Source organism: Coffea arabica, chromosome 5c, assembly GCF_036785885.1.
Source record: "Coffea arabica cultivar ET-39 chromosome 5c, Coffea Arabica ET-39 HiFi, whole genome shotgun sequence".
Classification (NCBI taxonomy): domain Eukaryota; kingdom Viridiplantae; phylum Streptophyta; class Magnoliopsida; order Gentianales; family Rubiaceae; genus Coffea; species Coffea arabica.
Window position 1 is genome coordinate 48,762,585 of NC_092319.1, and position 21,233 is coordinate 48,783,817.

Consider the following 21,233-nt stretch of genomic DNA (forward strand, 5'->3'; position numbering starts at 1 on the left):
CTAGGGGAAAAAGCCCGCGCCATGCGCGGGAGTTTAGTACCTATAATTAAAGATAGTTAATAATTATTATTTAGTATTTTGTAGTATAAGAATTGAAGTATAACAATTCTATTATGTGATATTAAACAGAAAAATCATAAATTACATATTGAGTAAAAAATATAATATACACTGAAATATAATTATAAAACACATTTAACCACTTTGCATCTAATCTAATAGAATAAAAGATCTACTTATATCTGCTCATGCACTTTAGGGATATTAAAATTTGTTGTTTAGTTTAAATTTGATTTTGATACGAGGGCAATCCACCTCATTATCTTGTCACACAAGTGAGATTTGAACAATTAGCATACTTGAAGAAATCATTGCGAGTGGAATTTCGATTCTTGCAAGCCAAATTCTTTGATTTATATTGAATCAAAGAGCATATCATCATGAAACATCCACATTGACCAATCAATCAATTATGATTTATTGTATGATTTAGGACATATAGCAAAGCATCTTCTTCTCAGTAGGGGTTACAATCACAAAACGTCAGTTTTTGACCTAGTTGCAAAGATATACAATAACTAACATGCTAATCTAGATGAATAATTACCTCAAAAAAATACTAAAACATCTTAATCCATTCAATTCAAGAAAACAATTAAAAGTAATGAAATACATACTTTGGATCTACAGCCAAATACTTTTAAGTAGATAGTTAAATATATTAGCAAATCAAATGGAGTGAAAAATTGCCTAAATGAAATCATCAATAAAGTAGCAAACAATTTGAAAATTACCGTAACTAATAATTAAAACAACAAAAGAAGTAGATGCAATCTATAAATGAAAAATTTTATGATGATAAACTTATTCTAAACCACAAATGACAATTAACAAATGTGATATCCTCCCTATCAAGCCTATCTAACATGGGCAATTGAATTAAAATACTAAAAAAAGTATTGCACATACAACTTGCAAGATTACAGATTTCTTACAACCAAAAAAGTAGATTAGTTAAAAAAAACATACCTATTGAAAAAGATGTTGTAAAATGGGAAAGAGGAGTAACTAATATAGCAACATCTGAATTCAATAGACTACATGATTGTAGTGGAACAAACTTATAAGTAAACGAAATGAATTTGAATAGACGGGGGTTACTATGGTAACGGCCAAGAAACCAAACTTCTCTACTAATCAGTATTAATTGTGTCTTAACATCTATATATCATAAGTTTGCAAATAACTGCTGAGAAAGGCTTTAGAAATTAAGAGACTTGGATGTTAATCCAATTAAATGATTAAAAGGATTTTTATGTAATTCCACTGAAACACAAGCTGAATTCAATTATACCCAATGTTTAATCGGATATCGAATATTGCCACATGTTAAACTTACCCATAGCTTTAAATGTCTGACAGAACATTTAAGTAATTATAAAAAAAATCAAATTAGCTATAATGATTCATATTCAATACTTTAATTGCACTTCAAATACTCTCATATTTCCAAAACAGCCCCACCCTTGCGGTTGAAATCTTTGCCCTAAACTCATTCTTATATAGTATAAGGATATATAGTAAAGATATTAGCTAAGTGACCATAAATAAAACTCTTGGTTTGACTATCAAACCTCTCCTTAAAGTTTGGAGCCTCCAAACAAAAATAGATAGGGGCATTTTTGTCGTCATCTTCACTTAAAATGTAAGCATATAAATTAATGGACATTATGTGTCTTAATATCCATTAAATTCGTTTACACAATGAGATCATTAATTGAGTTTTCCATGAATATTCCCTTTTGTTCCCGCGTGAGAATAAGAAGATTTCGAACTTTAAAACACAAGGGAAATTATTTTTACATTTTGTCATGCTAGAAAATTTCAAGATATTGATACTCTGAAACTTATGTCATGGCCAGCAATCTCTTTCTCTATGGAATTTTTGTAAGGATTAATCTTTTATACGCTGACAGTATATATACTCTCATTATTTGATACATAAACGTATTAATATATATAAGATTTACTCTTTTTTTCCAACAGTGTTAATCAGTTGTTCGTCAGTACGCCTAAATCATACTACTAACCAACCTACACTTTTATCTCCGCAGCTTAATATACTACAGACGAACCTAAATCATACTTCCTCCGTCCCATTTTGATAGTTCTTTTTTCCTTTTTCGTCTGTTTCAAATTGTAGTCCATTTTCCAATTGAAAAATTATAGTTGTATTTTAATTTTCCTAAAATACCCTTATTCAATGTAAATTGTTGTTACTATAAACTTACCTTATTTAATGAGAGTTGATTCTTTTTTTTTTCCATCAATTCAAGTTTTCGTAAAGTCGTACTCTAATTAATGTGAGGATATTTTAGAAAAATAGTTATTTAAATTGATTGTTCTAACAAAATTAACTATTTTTTTTCTTAAATTATGTGAAAAAAAAAAAAATCAGAGCCATCAAAATGGGACGGAGGAAGAAGTAAATAAAGCAAAGTTGTTTGCGTCTTCCAAGGAATATCAATTAACCTAGTCCACGCCGTTTTTAACCACCCTACCGATATCCTATACCAACTGTAAAAGTACCCAGACGACTCCTTCTCCTCTCTCATCAGTCAAAATACAGGCAACGTGGCGTGATAACACATCACATGCAACAGTATACAGATTCTCGTTTCCCTCTCTCCTCACGGTCACGGTAAACTGTGGACTAGCTCAACAGAAAACAACTGTTTCCCCCATTTTTTCTTTTTTTCTTTCTAAAAAAAGAAATCTCTCTCTTCGTCTTCTTTTTTTGATTAATATGAAAATCCAAAGCAAAGTTTTTTTTTCCCATAAAAAAAAAAAAAAGAAGAGACGAACACTGCTCACAAGTCACAAGCCTAGCCAAAAAAAAAAGAAAAAAAGAGTCGGAATCCGATCAGATTGTAATGGAGGCGTCTACTTTTTTTTAACTAAAGCAAGCATCTGTTGTTGCTTTTTTAATGACTTGTTCTTCAATCCCACTCAACACTTTTTAACCTACGCTAATACATACATGATACATGTGAGGTAAAAATGATCCAACCCGAGATTACAGCAGACGATTTTATTCTGCGGATCATTTGATGTAAAACTCACCCGAGAATTTTAGTTCTTTTATTTATCAAAAAATTTTGATTAACCTAAATACAAAAGTAAAAGAAAAATATAAAAAGAAATTTTGATTATCTAAAATTAGAATCGTTAAAATAATCAACCGACGACAACAGCGAGGAGCCTTTAGTAATACATAATTGTACTAAAATAAAATCAGAGTGTATAGACATACATTCTAGCATAAAAAAATAAACAAAGCTCTGACATAGTATAGCAGTAAAATTTATAATTGGAGAAAATTTTAACCCTTTATTTAACATAGGCGATGGAATGACAATTTTGTGCTGTAACACCACTTGAAAAAATTACCAGTAATTAATAAATAATATGTTACCGTAACAACACCGGGAGCATCCCTCCTCCTCGTGTCATTATTACAGGTAAAAAAACATATAGAACTAGAAGCATTTATCCATCAATTCGTAGGAAAGAACAGTAGCAGGAAGGTGAAAAGAAGAGAAAAAGAGGCGACACGAAAGTGGATGGTAACAGAAGAAATGTAAAATAGAATCGTCACGTTGTGACAAAGGAAGAACCAAGAAGAGAGTGCGTGTGTGTGTGTGTGTGTGAGAGAGAGAGAGAGAGAGAGAGAGGGGCGCTGCTGGAAGCTTCATTCTTTCTTCATCATATATATATATTAATAGTAACAAGTTATTAACAACAACATTAATCTGGTTTGTGCGTTTCACAGAAGCAAAGAGGAGAGAGACCAACACCCCCAAACACCCCCTAACCTTGAAAATTTTACATAGCACCTATCCATACATTCATATATATACGCTATATATTTGTGTGTGTATATATATATATATATATATATGGGCAGTTTTATCTAATATCCATATGCAAAAGAAGCTATAGATGCAAGCCACCGCGCTTTTTACACATACGTATCTGTAGATTTTTGACAGAAGAATCTTCCCCCACAAAAAAATCTTTCAATATTTCTCTACTCTTCCCCCCCTCAGAATTGTATTCTTGGACACCGAAACCTATTATTGTGATTTTCGGATTGCGATCCAGCTCGCTGTTTATAGGGTCCGCGGTAACCTCCTCTCTTCCGTGACTCTTTTTTTTTTCGTTTGGTTCCCCTGGAAAAAGTTTTCGTTAATTAATGCGGGATGCAATTATCGATATATATTCTCATACAAAATATATTTTTTTAAATTTATAATGATGTACGATTATTGGGAAGTTTTATTTGTTCTTCTACAAATTGTGGCTTCGGATATGGATTCTGAATTTTGAGGTGAGATCTGAGGGATGCTTTTCTGGCATTGTTGAAATGTTCGAATTTTTCTGATTGGTTTAGGGTTGTAATTGAGTCGATGTAAAGAGCTATCGTGTTCAAGTTTAGATTTTTGATAGAGTTTAAAGCCTTTTGTCCTTTTTCTCTAACGATCTTGAGCTGGATTTTGCGGAGGTTAAATGGCCGCCTTGATCTATTCTTTCATTGCATTCTCTTTTTAGCTCAATTGGATTGCTGGAGTAAGATTGTTACTGGTCATTTTGGGATGATAGGCTTTTACAACTATTAGTTCAAATTTGCATCTCTGAGCCATTGATCATTCTTTAACAATGCAGTCCTTGAATTCTCGCAAGGATTTCAGATCTGTTTTATTTCCATCAGCTGCATAATCTTTACAATATGAGAGGCGTTGTGCTGCTGTTTGAATTGTCTGTAGGCTGAGGTTGTTTGGATTAATGTAGAAGAAAGATGGACGTGAATTTCGTCCTTTTTTGCCATGAATTTTTCCTTTCCTTTAGTTGATACAAAAATATACAAGGAATGTGTGTCAGATTTGGAGTGGGTTTTGCTTCATAGGAATGCGCACAAGTTATGTCAAATGTCTGTCAAACAATACTGCCAGTCTTAAAGGAAGTATTTGATCAGATTCCAAATTTTTTTTTTTTTTTGAAATTCAATCTCTGTTACAAAAGCCAAACATTATTATATGCAGGCGGCTTCTTTTCATTTCCGGAGTTGCTATGCTGTTGCAGTTCGATAATTTGATGATTGCAGAGTAGAATCTAACCCATTTTAATTTTTTACTTTGATAGCAAGACACGAGCTTTTCCATTTTTGCTAGAGAAATGCTGTTGGTGCTCCAATCCCTTAGGCTTTAATCTCGTTTCCTTCTCGTTTCTGCCTTCTGCCCCCGGCAAAAATGTCAGGTACTATTTTAGTTTAAATACTTAATGAACAGTCCCTCTGAAGATTCGTGTTTGAACTCTTTTTTTTTTTTAGTCTGCTTCTGATCAAAATGATGTGCTAGGCCTAGAAGGAATGGAGACTTACGATGAAACACGAGAAAGGAGATCAGATTTTGAAAACTCTGAAGATGAAAGAAGACGATTTAAGATTGGAACTTTAAAGAAGAAGGCAATAAATGCCTCAAACAAGTTTACTCATTCTCTCAAGAAGAGAGGAAAAAGGAAGGTTGATTGCAGGGTTCCCTCAGTTTCCATTGAGGATGTTCGAGATGCAAAAGAGGAGGCTGCTGTCTGTGAATTGCGTCAAAAGCTCCTTGACAGAGATATGTTGCCAGCACAACATGATGACTACTATACATTGTTGAGGTGAGTTGGCTAGAGTCAAACATAACAAGTAACATCATGCAGAGAAATCCATTTATTTCGTTGGCAATCTCTCCATATGGATAAACAGCTTTTTTCCCTGTTATATATTTTTTTCCACCAACAAAGTATGATAAACAACATTTTCATTGAGCTTTACAAGTGGATAGAGTTAAAATTCTCTTGGGGGTGGGTTGGTGACGCAGATTAAGGGATATGATGTGGAGTTTAATTTGCTTTTTCCTAATCATGTAATGAAAGATGGGTAAATCTGAAGTTGTTGGGATTTTTCTGTAGATTCTTGAAAGCGAGAGACTTTAACACTGAAAAGACCATCCAGATGTGGGAGGAAATGCTCAAATGGAGGAAAGAGTATGGAACAGACACCATTTTGGAGGTAATAGGTTCATACCTTCGTTGGTTCCATAAAAGTATGCCAACTTTAGAAATTTGATTTTCCTGGCCATAGTCGCAAAGAAGAGTGCATTTTTGCCTTGATACTAGTTTTTCTATTTCCCAACCAATTTTTGTGCTGCTGCCAGCTGGGTGAGTTTGACACTTTTATGTTGTATTCGTTTGGCATCTTGGTCATTTGCATCTGCGTAGGTGTGCCTCTTGATAATTTCTAAACTGGGAATTGTGCTTTCTCAATAGCAATTTTTGTGCCATCTATATCTTAATAACTTTTGGTGAGTTTGACATTTTTGTCTTGTAATCTTTCGGCATCTCAGTCTTTTGCATCTAAGTAGGTGTACCTCTTGATAATTTCTAAACTGGGACTTGTGCTTTATCAATAGTAATTTTTTTGCTCTCTATATCTTAATGACTGTTGTTATGAATACCTAGGACTTTGAATTTGAAGAGCTAGAAGAAGTTCTACAGTATTACCCTCAAGGATATCATGGAGTTGACAGGGAAGGGAGGCCAGTTTACATTGAAAGGCTTGGACAAGCACACCCTGCTAAACTAATGCGCATCACCACAATTGATCGCTACTTGAAATATCATGTCCAGGAATTTGAGAAGGCCATATATGAGAAGTTTCCTGCCTGTTCCATTGCAGCAAAGAGGCGGATCTGTTCAACCACCACAATTCTAGATGTCCAAGGCCTGGTGCGTTTGTCATTTTGAAAAATTGGTTGCCATGGGGGCAGTAGTTCGTGATTTGTGTCTTCAGAAATACCTTAGTGGACAATAACATTTTTCCTTTGATTGGTGCTAACTTGTTTGTGCTATATGCGCTGAAAAAGCTTTTCAGCATTGAAGCAACTAATATTTTAGCAGGGTATCAGTGTACTGTGCTTTTGACAGAAATTTACAAATTGTTGACTAACTTGTACATGTTTCCAGTTCCTTTTAAAGACCATTTTTTACAGTTGCATCAGATACTGTTGTAATTAACAGCAGGGAACTTTTGAACACAGGGAGCTAAAAATTTTTCAAGGACAGCTGCTAATCTTTTGGCATCCATGACAAAAATTGACAACAATTACTATCCTGAGGTATTAACTAGTTCCTGTCAAATTCAGTTTATGGAAATAAATAATTACTCTGTCAGATACAATCATTGGTGAATGTGGCTTTGGTTTTTCCCTGTAATTGTTGCAGACACTCCATCGGATGTTCATTGTTAATGCTGGCCCTGGTTTTAAGAAGGTGCTCTGGCCTGCTGCACAGAAGTTTCTTGATGCTAAAACTATTGCAAAAATTCAGGCAAGGCTATGTTCTTCTCTCTCTCTCTCTCTCTACCGTACTGTGGCTCAGATTTGATAAAATCACATTGTCCAAATTTGCAGGTTCTGGAGCCTAAGTCTTTGGGAAAACTACTTGAAGCCATTGACTCAAGGTTTACTTCTATCTTTATATCGTCCTGTTTGCGAGAATTTCAATTATAGCATCCTGACTTTTTTTTTTTTAATGTTTTTCCAGTCAATTGCCTGATTTTTTGGGTGGCTCATGCTCTTGTCCAGTTGAAGGAGGATGCCTCCGATCTAATATGGGTCCTTGGAATGATCTTGATATAATGAAGGTAGGTACATGCTTACCCAGTGTACCCTGTATTTATTTGAATATGTTGTGCAAGTACTTTGATTTGTGTTTCATATGATGCTTTAAAGCAAAACCTGATTATGTTTTATTTTTTGGGAGTTTGTGCTACATCACATTTATTGATTCAAAATTGCAGCTTGTATATAATGTGGAAACAAAGTTTGTGAGGCAGATTACTAGAGTATCCGGTGACGACCAGAAAGTTGACTTGTATACACAGACGTTCCCTTTGAAGGTAATTCAGATTTGAAAATGTCTCACTTGGTGCTCTAATATTTACTTTTCTTGCTGCATGATGTGATGTCATTATGTAAACAGGGAAGAAGTAGTTATACATCAGTAGTTGAATCAGGATTGGATGTAGATGATTCTTGTTCTCCAACTAGAAAAAGTAGCTTCACATTTCCGCGATTGGCTCCGCTTCATGAAGAGGTGATTATTTTGTTTCAGTAAATTACTGGTTATCAAAGATGTTAATGCTATGTTTTCAAGTTTTTACTACACCGACAAGACACAAAAACATAACTCCAATGCATCCTCCTCTTCCCTGCGTGATTGACTCTCTTTTTGTGCATGGACATGCCTAGATTTGTTTATCAATCTCTGTGACTTATCTATTGGAGACTTTCACAGGCCAGGACATCTGAATCGCCCGTCTACTATAGTTGTGATGATCTTTTCAGTGAAGTTGATACACATGGTGGCAATGAGCAAGAAATAGACAATTCTCAATATCAGTCTCCTGCAATCTACAATGCAGGAAGAAGAGCTATTTTAGAAGGTTGCACGCTTACTTTTTGACTTTCAGTGGCTACTCTGATAGACAGACTGCTTGCACTTGTTATAACTCAGAAGAGCTCATAATAAAAGAATGTTACATCAATATCACCAAGGCTTCTGTCTAAAAGCTGAAATTTCTGGTGAACTTTTGCATTGCCTCAAGTAATCAACTATGCTAAGTATAAAAGTTATCGACAGTTAAAGACATTGCAAAATCCAGGAACTTAGGATTGTGAATAATTTTAGTACTAAAAGTTGACAAGACATAGTTGCTCCGACTGGATTGCGCTTCATTGTCTGTAACTGAAAGCCAATAAATAACCATGAAATGAAAATCTTGCTATATCATTTCTCTTCCTTTTCCCTCTGAATTGGAATTCATGAAAAAATGTTAATTGTCTCCTCATTTCATTTTTTGTGTCTTGGCATCCCAGGTACTCTGGTAATCCATTGGTTCGAAACCATTCAGGAAAAGGTTGTGAAGAGAAGTCTGCGGTTTATGTCAAGGACAATCATACAAATCATATTCAAACTTTTTGAGGCTATCCGCAACGTACCTTTTGACCATTCGAGGAGGCAGACTAACATCTATCCATCTAATGCACTGGAAGAACAACCAGAGAACCATTCATCTGTAAGTGCTCAAGCTATAGGTGAAGGATATCAGGTCCTTCCATGTGTACAGCGTCTTCAGAGGCTAGAAAAATTATTGGAAGAATTGAATAACAAGCGTCATGAAATTCCAATGGAGAAGGAGCAAATGCTTCAGCAGTCTATGGACAGGATAAAGTGTGTCGAGATGGACCTTGAGAAAACAAAGAGGGTAAGCATTGTTATGGCTGTTCCGAAATTTGAATGTGCAAGTATAAGCACACCTGATTGATCAGTGTGCATTTTACAGGTACTACATGCTACTGTGGTGAAGCAACTTGAGATCACTGAGTTATTGGAGAGTATAAGGGAGTCCAAATTCCGAGTAAGCTGTAACAATAAATATTTTTTTTTTACTATTTCATTCAAGAATTTTTATCATAATAAAAGCTGTTAACGATTCCCATCCAATTATTTTGACATTGAAAGTCAAGGATAGTATCCTTTCCCTTTGCTTCAGAATGGGTCATGAAGCAAATAGTCTTTCAATGTTTTAGTTTTATTTTGGGGCGTCTTTTTTGATGAAGGGGGAAATAGAAAGTGACAATGGTTACAAGCTAGTTACCAATTAGGATGATATTCTAAAGATGAATTAGATCTAGTTACAAGCTGCCGGTTTTTTTGAATTTTTGTTCTTTCCAGTTTCTGGTTCTGTTGGTTTTTTACATTAATCAATCATTATGGACGTGTAACAGTAGTGCTTTTCTTTGTTCCATTTTGTTTCTTGCAGCAACGAAAATTTTTCTGTTGAAACGTGCAAAGGTTGACATGGTAGAGTTAATAGACACAGCAACAGCTGAATGAAGTGCAAGTGACTGACTTGTCTGATATTCCCCTTCTTTTTGCTCCTTTGCCTCAAGTTCTGTCGCAGTGCTTGAAGTTCTAGATGTTCACCACACACATTTCACTGTGCAAGAAGTTCTACATGGGGGTTAGCTTGGGCTTGTCTCTTGCTGAAACAAAAGTAGTATAGGAGTCGTCATGTAAATTCCTGAGATGTAATGAGGAGGTAAAGACTTTTAGATAACAGTAGCAAGGTGGCTGAAAGTGACATTAGTTGCTTCTCCATTGCAGTCTGATAGCACGAGTTTGATGAGGTCTTGGTCCCCTGGGTTTGCTTCTAAGGCCTACCTGTTATTGTTAGTAGATTTAAAGCACTCAGTGGGAAATCGTCCGCCATGCTGGTGGCTTTGTGTAGGCGAGTAAAACCAACACAGAAATTCATGTTTAGAAAAGGAAAATTCATGTAGTTATATGTTTCGACAGGGTCGCTTTTATTTTTATGTTACGCCTGTGGAATATCCCCGGACACTTTCTCTTGCTGCCAGTTCCCCCTGAAAAAGCTCATTGCTGCTGTCGTCGATGGATGGTTGTGGGCCGTGTTACAAACTGTCCTTTGCTAGAAGAGAGCGACTTTCCAATTTCTGAAATATGAGCTTTACTTCGTGCCTTGACTTTGCTACTGGGTCCCTCTATTAGTGGGCGACAGGTAAACCCTTCTCCGTGTCTCATGGGATTCAGCTTGAGGAAGTAACCTAATTAAAACATTTCCGAGGTGGGGTGGGCTGTGGAGCTTATGCTCAAGCACCGGCTTACAGCACAAATCATGAAAGCAAAGGATCTCATGAGTGGCTGTTGTCTAGTCCGAGTCTTGACCAAATTTGCTGCCCCCCTTCCTCGTATGTCCTTTCTGTGGCCCACTAAACGAGTTGCAACGGCCGAAGTCCAACGGGATACAAGTACTTTCTCTGGAGGCGATTACAATAGAGCATATAAACCAACGGCTCCTTAAACTTTTGGTCACCAACAGTCCTTCGCGGGGTTGGGGTTGGGTAGTTAAGCTTCTTGAACGCCTTCAAAAGTTGTCGGCTTTTGAAGGTTGTTTGGGAATTAAGTTTATCTACAAAAAGTCTGAGTTTCTCAGAATTAAAAAAAAACAGTCCGTCGTGGGGTGGGATGGGAGGTATAGGACTCAAATTTATTTTTTTTTTTAGTAATATGTGAATTCTTCGGTGGTCCGGTTAGAGCAAATTTATTATTTTTTTAGTGATATGTGAATTCTTCGGTGGTTCGGTTAGAGTAAAAGTAAGTGTAGAAAAATAATAGATTTTGTGAATTGATCCAAAAAAAAAAAAAAAAAAGGGTAAAATGACGCGTCCATGGTACGGTGACACACGTCAATGCTAGTTGCCGTCGTGCATCAGATGTCCTCTGAAAAGAATAATAAATGTGAGATACATAGAAGGTACCGTACAGGATGACTAACTAATTGCCATTTGCCATTATCAAACAATAAAGTAATGAACTAATAATAGGAGGAATTGGTCAGCAATGAATCCGTGTGGGTGAGCACAGTAAAATTAGCGTTTGGCTAATCCTCCTGGCTAATCAGTAAAAGTATTTTTCTTATTTATTTACGATTGTTGGTGTTTGGCAAGGCATCATGCTATGTTTTGTTTAATTAATCAGATGAGGGAAAAATCTCATTAAATTGGTGAGACGTGCATAACCGCCGGCTTATTCCAAAATATTTTAATCTTTTTTTTTTTTTTTTTTGGCCTTTCTCCGATTTCAAATTAATATTATTGGTATTGCTTGACCTCTAGGGAATTCTTGTTTATATTAATAGAGTCCATTTTAGTACAAACTTACAACTTTGACCATCCATTTGCTTCTCAAATATTTGTTGGCCAACTCAGAAGCTTCTACCCCGGTAATGGTATTATCATCCTCATCCTTAAATGAAGAGTGTCGCAATTCTTCTTGTTGTTCCTGATTTAAGCTTTCACCACTTAGACTATCAAATCAATCTATGGAAAGCAAATAAACGGAACTATTTGGCCAAATTAAAGCAAGCATAATTTACTCGATGGTACTTATAACTATTTAGCCAAATTAAAATAACCATGATTTACTCGATGCATCATTTACAGAAGGCAATATCCGACCTTGCCTTTAACGCTCCCTCCCCACCCCAAAATGCCAAATAAAAAAAAGCACCTTCACTTTTGTAATTAGTAACGTAAGTCCAATCTCCTTCTATTCACACCCTCCAAAAAAAAATTCCATTCACACGCGTCTTTCTACTTCTGTTAAAGGATTGACTGGTGTTTAGATATATTAATAGGTCAGATCTTACTCAAATCCAATTTAAACTCAATATATTTGCATAGGATTTGATACCCTCCAAAGAAAAAAAATATAAGATTTGATTTTTTATGATCCATATTAAAATTTAGATCCAAATCAGTTTCTATTCAAACCCATATATAAATTATCTATGTATGAGTCAATTTATAAAATAATCTAATATTCTATATTTTTTTTTCAAACTAATCCTAGTTATTATTATAATTCGTACAAACTTTTTAGGAAGATGAGAAAACAGTAAAAGTAAACAAATGAAAATTTTGATGTAGATGCAGATGAAACTTTGAAAATAAATGGAAATAGCTGATAATAGGTCTTTCTTTGAGTTCATAATATTGCGTTCAATTTCTTAAATAATAATTTTATTATTTAAAATAAAATTAGATGATATTTACGTTATTTTGAACTCTATGTATTTTTAGAATATATTTTACTTTAGTTAGTTCTTCACTCTTGTTTAAAAGAATATCCATATGAATACCCATAAAATGACCAAACCCATGAAAGCTCGAGTTTGGATTTACTTCTTCAAACCCACAAGAGTTTGTGTTTGGGTTTGGATTTAACTAAATTTAATGAATATAAATTTGGATCAAAAAGGGATCCAATCAAAATCCTAACGATTGACATGCTTACTTATGTTTATTCTATTTTTGTTGACGTATTGACCATGTTATTATACAAAGAAAAAAACAGACACTTACAATCATCACTAGAGTACATATTACTAGTGTGAATACCCGTGCCACGCACGGTGCTGACATTATTGAAAAAAATGAAAATAAAATAGTATTTAAAAAGGTTAAAAAATTATACCAATACAATTAAAATGTAATATCTGTTTAACAATAGTTTAAAATATGATAGAATGTGTATATCATTCAAGAATTGTTTTTTTTTTTTTGAAGATAGATCATGAAAAAAACAATAAAAATTTATATTAGAAAATAAATGATATATGAATAAAAATGAATGTAATTGAATATTGTTAAAATGAAATACTTACAAATATTATGCATTCGATTTGATAATCTTACATGAAAATGCGAACACTCTTCACACTAATCAACATTTAGTACAAAAGTCAAAATTAGTGATTTAATTAATTCTATTGAATTTTTTAGAGTGCATACTACAAATGAAAATGCACGATCTTTGCATGAATTGATTCGTTGATTGAACAACCTATCACCATTTTCCTGAAAATTAAGTACGTACGAAATTCAACATTAGTGTATTTTTTTTACATAGTTTATAAATAGCATTATAAAAAATAAATATATATCAAGAAATTCTACCTTCTTTTGTAATTCTCTAAGATAAGAAGCATCACAATCATTTTTGTATCTGGAGGAAATTTGGTTCTATCAAAAGTCAAATACTAATACTTGTGCTATAGGGAAAAAGATGACATAAAAATAGTGATGAACATCTATTACCCTGACCATAAAATAAATTTTTATGTTTACTGTTTCATAATAAATTTTTATTGAATCATGAGAAAATGAGTCTAAAATGGTGACCTATTACCTAACATTTCACTTCTATTTAAATACGAAAGACAATAACAACAATAATCTATCGAAAATATTACATTATTGGGAATAATATTTAAAAAACAATGGAAATGCAAATGTTTAAAGAATAAATAGTACCGGAATGTCTAATTTGATGCGAACGACGTTTTAATTGGTGTACTTGGGATTTTTTCTTTCGAATTTGATGTGAAATTTCTCTTTCGTCAACGCAAAGTTGCTGAAACTTTTCGAACTGCTGTGTGGAATCGTTGCGGTGTACATTTGATTTTCTAAACAAATGGTTCCTCCTTTGTAATCTTGCGAGTTTGAAATATAGCTGTTGTTGAAATGCTTATAGGCATGCATGTTCCATAGTGGAATTAGGTTAAGGGTTAAGATGGATATCATAAAAAAATTGAAGGATATAATAAATTCTTGGAGAAAACGCAAGAAAATTCTGTCAATTAGAGTGAGCACGTAAGAAAGTTGAATGAGGATACTATATTTTGGAGAACTTTTAATTAGAGTGGAATTCTTAAATTGGAGGACTCTTAATTAGAGTAGGGAAAGTGGGGAAAATGTAGGGAAAACGTGAGCATGATTATAGGATTTTTAGGAGCAGTTATAGGATTGCTTCAGAGATAAATATTTCTTAAACTGGAGGACTCTTGATTGGAGTGGAAAACATGGGGGAAATGTGGGGAAAACGTGGGCATGATTATAGGATTTGTAATATATTCAATAACTTGATAGTATACTCAAATCACCGATGAGATAAAATTTGCCTAAATAAGCTTTTTAGTGTCCTAATTTTTTGAAAAAAAATGCTAAATAGTCCTAATTTTTTTGGGGTCAAACTCTAGTCCTAATTAGTTCAACTGTTTCTTGATCATGTTGTATGCTTTTGAATTCTATTTAGCATGTAATAATTGGTAACGGCTTATTCTATTCTTTCATGGTATTGGACAGGTGAAAATCACACCAGAAGTGTGGTAAATTTACTATAAGCTCCTAATATTATCTCTCATAAATTTTGTATACTTTTTAAAAAATTTAAACTTTTGTCAATAATAGGTTGGTCACGCAAATAAAAAAAAGGGACTAGTCACACATTTCATTTTTTGCCATAAAGAACTCAATTTAACAAATTTCTTAGAATAATGGTGAAAAAATCATAACAATGTTTTTGGGAACCCGGGTTTGTTTCTTTTTTTTTTTTTGATCTGAAACAACCATATTCATTTTTTAAAAATAAATAAATTGGCCGTCTTACGCTCAGTAAGAAAGGGAAAATTTTTTTGTTACTGCACATGGATGTCTGACCATCCTAAAGGGAAAAAAAAAAAAACAATTGTTACGTTCTTACAATTTTTTTTAGGGTTAAATATAGGAAACCCTTTAACTTTACATTTAGTTGCACTTTATCCCCTCAACTTTATATTTAGTTGCACATTTGTGATTTTTTTGAAACGTGATTGTAATTTGCAAAGCTCATTTGTAGGGGTGGTTATAGGATTAGTTTAGTGATAAATATTTCTTAATTATAAAAATATAAAATTGTATTAAAATAGCATACGAATGAGTATTTGTCTTTAATTAAAGAGTAAAAAGGATTTAAAATATAAATAATAAACTTAAACGGTTTATAAAGTAGATAGTGGGAAAGTTTTAAATTTTAAATTTGACTGATGATAGGGTTGATTATAACCTACTACTTTTTATGTATTAAAATAAATATAAAAATCTAGAAAAAAATGAAAAATTTGAAAGCCATTGAAAGGTTCTCTTGTAAAAATCCACTCTTCAATACATATAGATAGACAACCAATTACTAGTAAAAAAAAAGAGGATGATAGCATTAATTGCACAATTAAGTACTACTTTTCTAGAACAGTTACCAAAAAAAAATAAATTAAAGGGAGCAACAGCAATATTAATGGTAAGAAAAAAAAGAAAACCTGAAAATGAAAGAAAGAAGATGGACTGGAGAATGAGAAGACGCGGTTTTGAGATGAAATCTGTCTTTGGCTTAGTTTGATCTGGCTGAAGCGTAGACCACGTTGTCTCTCTCTCATCTCAGTCTCATTTCCTATTTCCTTTTTCATCATCAACAGTAAACTTCATTTAATATTAAACAAACATAAATCTCTTTTCTTTCTATCCAAACCTCAAAAACTTACTTCAGATATCAACTAAGCAGCATCAATTTCTATATTTTAGTTTGATTCGCTAAAGATAAATTTTTGTTCCTGGACAAAAATTTATGCAGACAATTGATTTGTTGGGAAGTGTTTATTAGTACTCGCTAACATATTATCATCCCGGATCTGTGAGGAATTAGAGGCCGGATTTTGAGTGAAAGTGATCAGTGAACTTTTCTTGTTTATAGTAGCAGCTATTTGGGCCCCCCTAGATCAACAAATTCTTGCTCTGAGCACAATCAATAATGGGCAGGATTCACCGTTATCAATTTTGTGCGATTTTGGTGTTTTTTCTCAGCCTATTAGCTAGCAACTCCGCTTCCACTTTCCTTTCAGGTGTGTGCAAACCCATGTAATTTATGCTTAAATTTTGCTTATATTGACTAGTGATGGAGATTCTTGTCTGCTTTGATTTCAGTTTCTTGCTTTGCATTATCTCCTTTTTCTTTCTTCATTGTTTGATTTATTTATTTATTGCAATAGAAGGCATATTTGGGCATCATATTGCACAAGGGAGAAACCTCCTCCAGGCAACGACAGGTGATCTTCCCTTTCCATTCTTTCATGTTCTATCAAAGTTGAAGGATGTTTGAGCAGATATTAACTTGCTTTTCAGCTTTGTTTATCTTATATATGAAGGGAAAGTTCAAATGTTGCTTCTTCTGATCTGTTCATCAAAAAAATCGAGTTGCCTTCAAAGTAGCTAGTCGAGCCAAGACTTTTCAAGTGTTAAATTGAGACTTGAAACTCCCAGCAGGTCTTTTGTGTAGGATTTTGTATACTTGGTTGGGGAAGAAGGGGTGTATTCTGCAGTGAGGGACATTGATCTCGTGTGATTTAGTGTAAAGGCTGGCTGTTGCTTTCTTCTTAACCTTCTCGAGGCAGTTGAGTTCTAGGCATTGTTTTAACTGTTAAGGCAAATACTTAGGCTTGGTCTTGTAGACCATCGTGCTGTAAATGTTTTTACCTTTCTAAAAGTTACAAATAATACAATTACTTTAAAGCTCCTGGCGTACAATATGAGTTCCAATAAGTATTATCCTTGTGTTATTAGTTTGATGTTACTGGTAATTTTGGCATTTGTTCAAATGTTGGATTTTAAATTGAAAAGTTTTTGGCAGAAATGAAACAACATATTGTTGGGAGTCGATTCAGAGTAAATTTTAAGAACTAGTCGCTGATTCATTTCCACCATTTTTCACATTGATATCATTTCATATCATTAGGATTGTCTTCTATGTTGAGCCGATGACCACAAATAAACAATATGCTAATTCAGATTCTTCGACGTTTTAGGTTCAAATTTCAATCATCATATGCAATCTCTTGTTATTTATGATCATGACAAACAAGGGATTTTGACATTCATTGTCTTGCTTTCAAGTCAGTAGTTAGGTGCTGTTCCTCGCATGCTGAACTGGTATTTCACTATTTGCGTTGGTAACTTTCTAATTGATTGGTTGGTAGTTTTGGATTTTGGCTTTTCTTGCAGACAGATCTCTCAATGCATCTTTAGAAGTTCAGCTGATTCCTTTTAGGTGCTGGAGAATGAATTTTGATTTAAAGTTAACCACAAAGGGATAATATAATAACTACGTAAGATTTAAGTACAAGAGATGTTCTTTCATGGAATTTCAGATTCTCAATCTGCTTGCTGTTTTAGTGATTACTGCATGGGCTAATATCCCTGCCATATCATGTGTTGCGCATAAGTTTCACCTTCAAAGTCCTTAATTTGATGCTCAACGTATCATTTTTCAAAGGAACATGTGCTTTTATGCTAACAGCTTGCATCATGTGTAATGCAGCTTGCCCTGTTAACTTCGAGTTTCAGAATTACACAATCATCACTAGTCAATGCAAAGGTCCTCAATATCCACCCAACCTTTGCTGTAAGGCTTTAAAGGATTTTGCCTGTCCTTTTGCAGAGCAGGTGAATGATTTATCAAATGACTGTGCCACAACCATGTTCAGCTACATTAACCTTAATGGGAAGTATCCACCTGGTCTTTTCGCCAGTGAGTGCCGTGAAGGCAAGGAGGGGCTTGAATGCCCTGCACTAGCACCGTCGCTATCAGCTAATGCCAGTGGCAGTCAAATGACAGGCAAACCGGCCAAAGCCCTGATTCTTGGAACGACTTTTATAGTGTTGTTGTTGCAGGTCTTCTAATTTTCTGTTTTCGTTCAGATGTTGTATTACTTGATTTTGTTCCAATGATTATTTTGCCAGGGTAATAGTTGTCGTCTTGTACTTTCCCATGCCAAATAGAGTTCATATTCTTTATTGAAGTGTACCCAGCACACAGTTTTTGTACTGGCTTGTTTTCCTTTAAACGGGTGTCCTACTGTAAACTGATTCTTGTCAGTTCCCTTGAAGCTTTTTCTTTAGCATTCATGAACCACAGCATCTGTTCCAAGAAGGTCTGTGGATGTTCTTTGAGGAGTGATCTTGCAATTTATCGAACTATTTCAGTAGCATTTGATTCTGTACAGCAGAAAAAGAAAATTTTGATATCTATATATTACCATTAGTTTATCACCCTGAGAAATAGAAGCTACATATAGCTACAGGATGAGATTTATAATTTAAACAAGCAAATACGGGGGGAACCTGTTAAAAAATTTAGTTATGGTGAGGGGGAGTAGGCTGTCTCTCTCTCTCGCATTTGTGTGCTAGTGTTGAAATGGGATTTGCTCAGAGGTTATTGAGGCTTTATCATCCGGTCTCATTCTGATGTTGAAGTCGGAAGTTGTTCGGGAGTTCAATGTGCGAGTTAAATTGCGTGCCTCTTTTAGTAGTAGTAGCAGTAGCAGTGGAAAGGGTATTTATACTGGAGAGGCCTATGGATGGAGTGATGAGGTTTACTCATTGCCAAACATCATCGGACAACCTAAGGCGCCAAAGCCAGGCATGGGTCTGAGCAAATAGGGTAGTTAGCGATCACATCAATCCATCAATCACTAGCCATGTTCCAGATTGAGAGATGGACGAGGTGAAGTCCAGTCAGGGAATAACTTCGTCAGTCGTCAGTCACCTCCTGTGAAGATAACCAACCCTTGAATCAGGGGAATGAATGGGGGCTAGGGTAGGCCGAGTTATCCACAGTTGTCAGCCAATAACAAATTTTAGTTTCACAACACTCGAGAGACTGGACATGAATATAGCCTAAATAAAGGTCGATAGTCTTATTTTCTCGTCTTAGAATATATACATGTCCACCTAACAAGTACTCTTATTTGTCCTTTTCCTGTCAAAAACAACTTGCTAAGGAGTGGGAGTCCTTGCATTGCTTGGATAAGGCTCCTGCTGTTATTATCTGAAAAGTCAGATTGGTGCAAATGCACCATTATTGGATATGGCTGCAGCAGCTGTAGCTGTAAGCCCACGGGCACTTGATCCGAGCAATACAAAATTCTCGTCTGCAAGAGTCCCAAACGCCGCCGTATGCTTGCTTCAAATGTGCCATTTTTCCCAGGAAGTTAAACAACTGCATGCCCAACTGATAGTTTCAGGACTGATTCATCATCCCCTGAATCCGGGAAGACTCATTGAATCCTACGTTTCAACCTCTCACCTTTCCTATGCCCTGTCAGTTTTCGAGTCAATTTCTTGTCCTGATACATTTGCCTACAACAGCTTGATTAGAGGCCTAACGCTTGGTCATCATTTCCTAGATAATCAATCCCTTCGGTTGTATCAAGAATTCTTGTCAAATGGACTCAACCCTGATAACTATACATTCACTTTTGTGCTCAAATCATGTTCCCGAATGAGAGCCACTTCTGAAGGGAAACAAGTTCATGCCCAGATAATCAAGGCCGGCATGGAACCAACCACCCATGTCTTAAGCTCGTTAATTAGTATGTACTCAAACTGCGGTCACATGGAGTCTGCAGAAAGACTTCTTGCTTCAGTTTCCGATGGAAGCGTTCTTGTCATGAATGCCATGATCACTGGTCACCTCAACCAAGGTCAATTTGGCATTGCCAGAGAACTGTTCGATAAAATGAGCAAGAGGGATACTGCAACTTGGAGCACGATGATAACTGGGTATAGCAAGAGTAATATGCATGCAGAAGCTCTATCTACCTTTCAAGAAATGGTGGCGAATCGAGTTCAGTTGAACGAGGCAACGCTTGTTAGCGCATTATCTGCCTGTGCTCATTTAGGAGCTTTGGATCAGGGAAGATGGATACACACATACATTGAGAAAAATGGTGTCAATGTTCAGGTTAGGCTTGCTACTGCAATGGTTGACATGTATGCCAAATGTGGCTGCATAGACCTTAGCTATGAAGTATTCAAGAATATGCCTGAGAAAGATGTTGTTGCATGGGGAGTTATCATCTCAGGATTCGCAGCTCATGGTGAAGCTAGAAGATGTTTTGAACTATTTAATCAGATGATAGAAAATGGGATTAGCCCGAATGAAGTTATCTTTGTGGCAATGCTGTCTGCTTGCTCTCATGCAGGATGCGTCGAGTCTGGCTTTCATTACTTTAATGAAATGACACATTTTTATGGGATTAGACCATCCATGGAACACTATGGTTGCATGGTTGACCTACTTGGTCGTGCCGGGAGGCTAGCAGATGCTGAAGAACTCATTTCTTGTATGTCAGAAAAGCCTAACTCGGTTATATGGGGTGCATTGCTAAATGCTTGTAGAATCTATAAAGACCAGGATAGAGGGGAACGTGTATGTAGAGAGCTAGTCAAATTGGAGCCAACTGCGGACAGGTATAAGCAAGTTGGAGGCTTCTTTGCTACAGTGGGAGCGAAAGAAATGGCCAGTAACTTGTGGGGTTTTATGAGGGACAAAAACTTGGATATTGCAAATGGCTTAAGCTTTGTTGAAGTAGATGATATTGTTCACGAGTTTGTCGTAGGGGACATTTGTCATTCTCAGTCTGCTGATATCTTCAAGGTGTTGGATGGAACTTGTTGATAGCCAGGATAGGGGGCTAAAAACAGCGAACAAATAAACAACAAATCAGGAGATCGAAACGGGATTGCAGAATGCTTTGGTCTCGTGATTGGGTTATGTGTAGAGCTTTTACAGGAATGAACTAGAGAAAGCAGCAAGCTGATTTAGAGGAAGATCGTGTGTTTCCCGTGTCTTCAAATTACCTCAAAACATCGATTTCTCCTTTTTACGGTAAGGAA

General features: G+C 35.2%; 3 protein-coding genes across 8 annotated transcripts; all 3 read left to right on the forward strand.

Annotated features, from left to right (window-relative positions):
* Nucleotides 1-3,922: 3,922 nt before the first annotated feature.
* On the forward strand, nt 3,923-10,447 carry LOC140007892 (phosphatidylinositol/phosphatidylcholine transfer protein SFH13-like). Of its 5 annotated transcripts, none has more exons than XM_072051538.1 (15): nt 3,923-4,186; nt 5,203-5,316; nt 5,418-5,721; nt 6,016-6,115; nt 6,565-6,831; nt 7,143-7,220; nt 7,327-7,431; nt 7,515-7,564; nt 7,648-7,747; nt 7,904-8,002; nt 8,086-8,199; nt 8,401-8,548; nt 8,982-9,370; nt 9,449-9,523; nt 9,929-10,447. In XM_072051538.1, exons 2-15 carry the CDS (start codon nt 5,310-5,312, stop codon nt 9,947-9,949), a joined length of 1,857 nt encoding a protein of 618 aa, XP_071907639.1. In that variant the 5' UTR covers nt 3,923-4,186; nt 5,203-5,309; the 3' UTR covers nt 9,950-10,447. The 5 variants fall into 5 exon arrangements, with proteins under 5 accessions (XP_071907639.1, XP_071907642.1, XP_071907641.1 ...); XM_072051541.1 differs by having other exon boundaries at nt 4,045-4,186; nt 5,390-5,721; nt 9,929-10,195; XM_072051540.1 differs by having other exon boundaries at nt 4,047-4,186; nt 5,207-5,316.
* A 5,368-nt stretch (nt 10,448-15,815) lies between these two features.
* On the forward strand, nt 15,816-18,506 carry LOC140004149 (GPI-anchored protein LLG1-like). 2 transcript variants are annotated; one of them, XM_072051545.1, is made up of 3 exons: nt 15,816-16,402; nt 16,550-16,606; nt 17,875-18,506. In XM_072051545.1, exons 1-3 carry the CDS (start codon nt 16,312-16,314, stop codon nt 18,234-18,236), a joined length of 510 nt encoding a protein of 169 aa, XP_071907646.1. In that variant the 5' UTR covers nt 15,816-16,311; the 3' UTR covers nt 18,237-18,506. The 2 variants fall into 2 exon arrangements, with proteins under 2 accessions (XP_071907646.1, XP_071907647.1); XM_072051546.1 differs by having other exon boundaries at nt 15,819-16,402; nt 16,553-16,606.
* A 916-nt stretch (nt 18,507-19,422) lies between these two features.
* LOC140007396 (pentatricopeptide repeat-containing protein At5g66520-like) lies at nt 19,423-21,015 on the forward strand. Its single transcript, XM_072050159.1, has one exon. It carries the CDS (start codon nt 19,423-19,425, stop codon nt 21,013-21,015), a length of 1,593 nt encoding a protein of 530 aa, XP_071906260.1.
* Nucleotides 21,016-21,233: the final 218 nt, after the last annotated feature.

Excerpts from the sequence above, each read along its gene's own strand:
- LOC140007892 (XM_072051538.1), top strand. Across the intron at positions 7,748-7,903 it reads ATGATCTTGATATAATGAAG|CTTGTATATAATGTGGAAAC; the intron begins GTAGGTACATGC and ends TCAAAATTGCAG. Across the intron at positions 8,549-8,981 it reads AAGAAGAGCTATTTTAGAAG|GTACTCTGGTAATCCATTGG; the intron begins GTTGCACGCTTA and ends TTGGCATCCCAG.
- LOC140004149 (XM_072051545.1), top strand. The coding sequence starts at position 16,312 with ATGGGCAGGATTCACCGTTATCAATTTTGTGCGATTTTGGTGTTTTTT. Across the intron at positions 16,403-16,549 it reads CGCTTCCACTTTCCTTTCAG|AAGGCATATTTGGGCATCAT; the intron begins GTGTGTGCAAAC and ends TTATTGCAATAG. Across the intron at positions 16,607-17,874 it reads CCTCCTCCAGGCAACGACAG|CTTGCCCTGTTAACTTCGAG; the intron begins GTGATCTTCCCT and ends TGTGTAATGCAG.
- LOC140007396 (XM_072050159.1), top strand. The coding sequence starts at position 19,423 with ATGGCTGCAGCAGCTGTAGCTGTAAGCCCACGGGCACTTGATCCGAGC.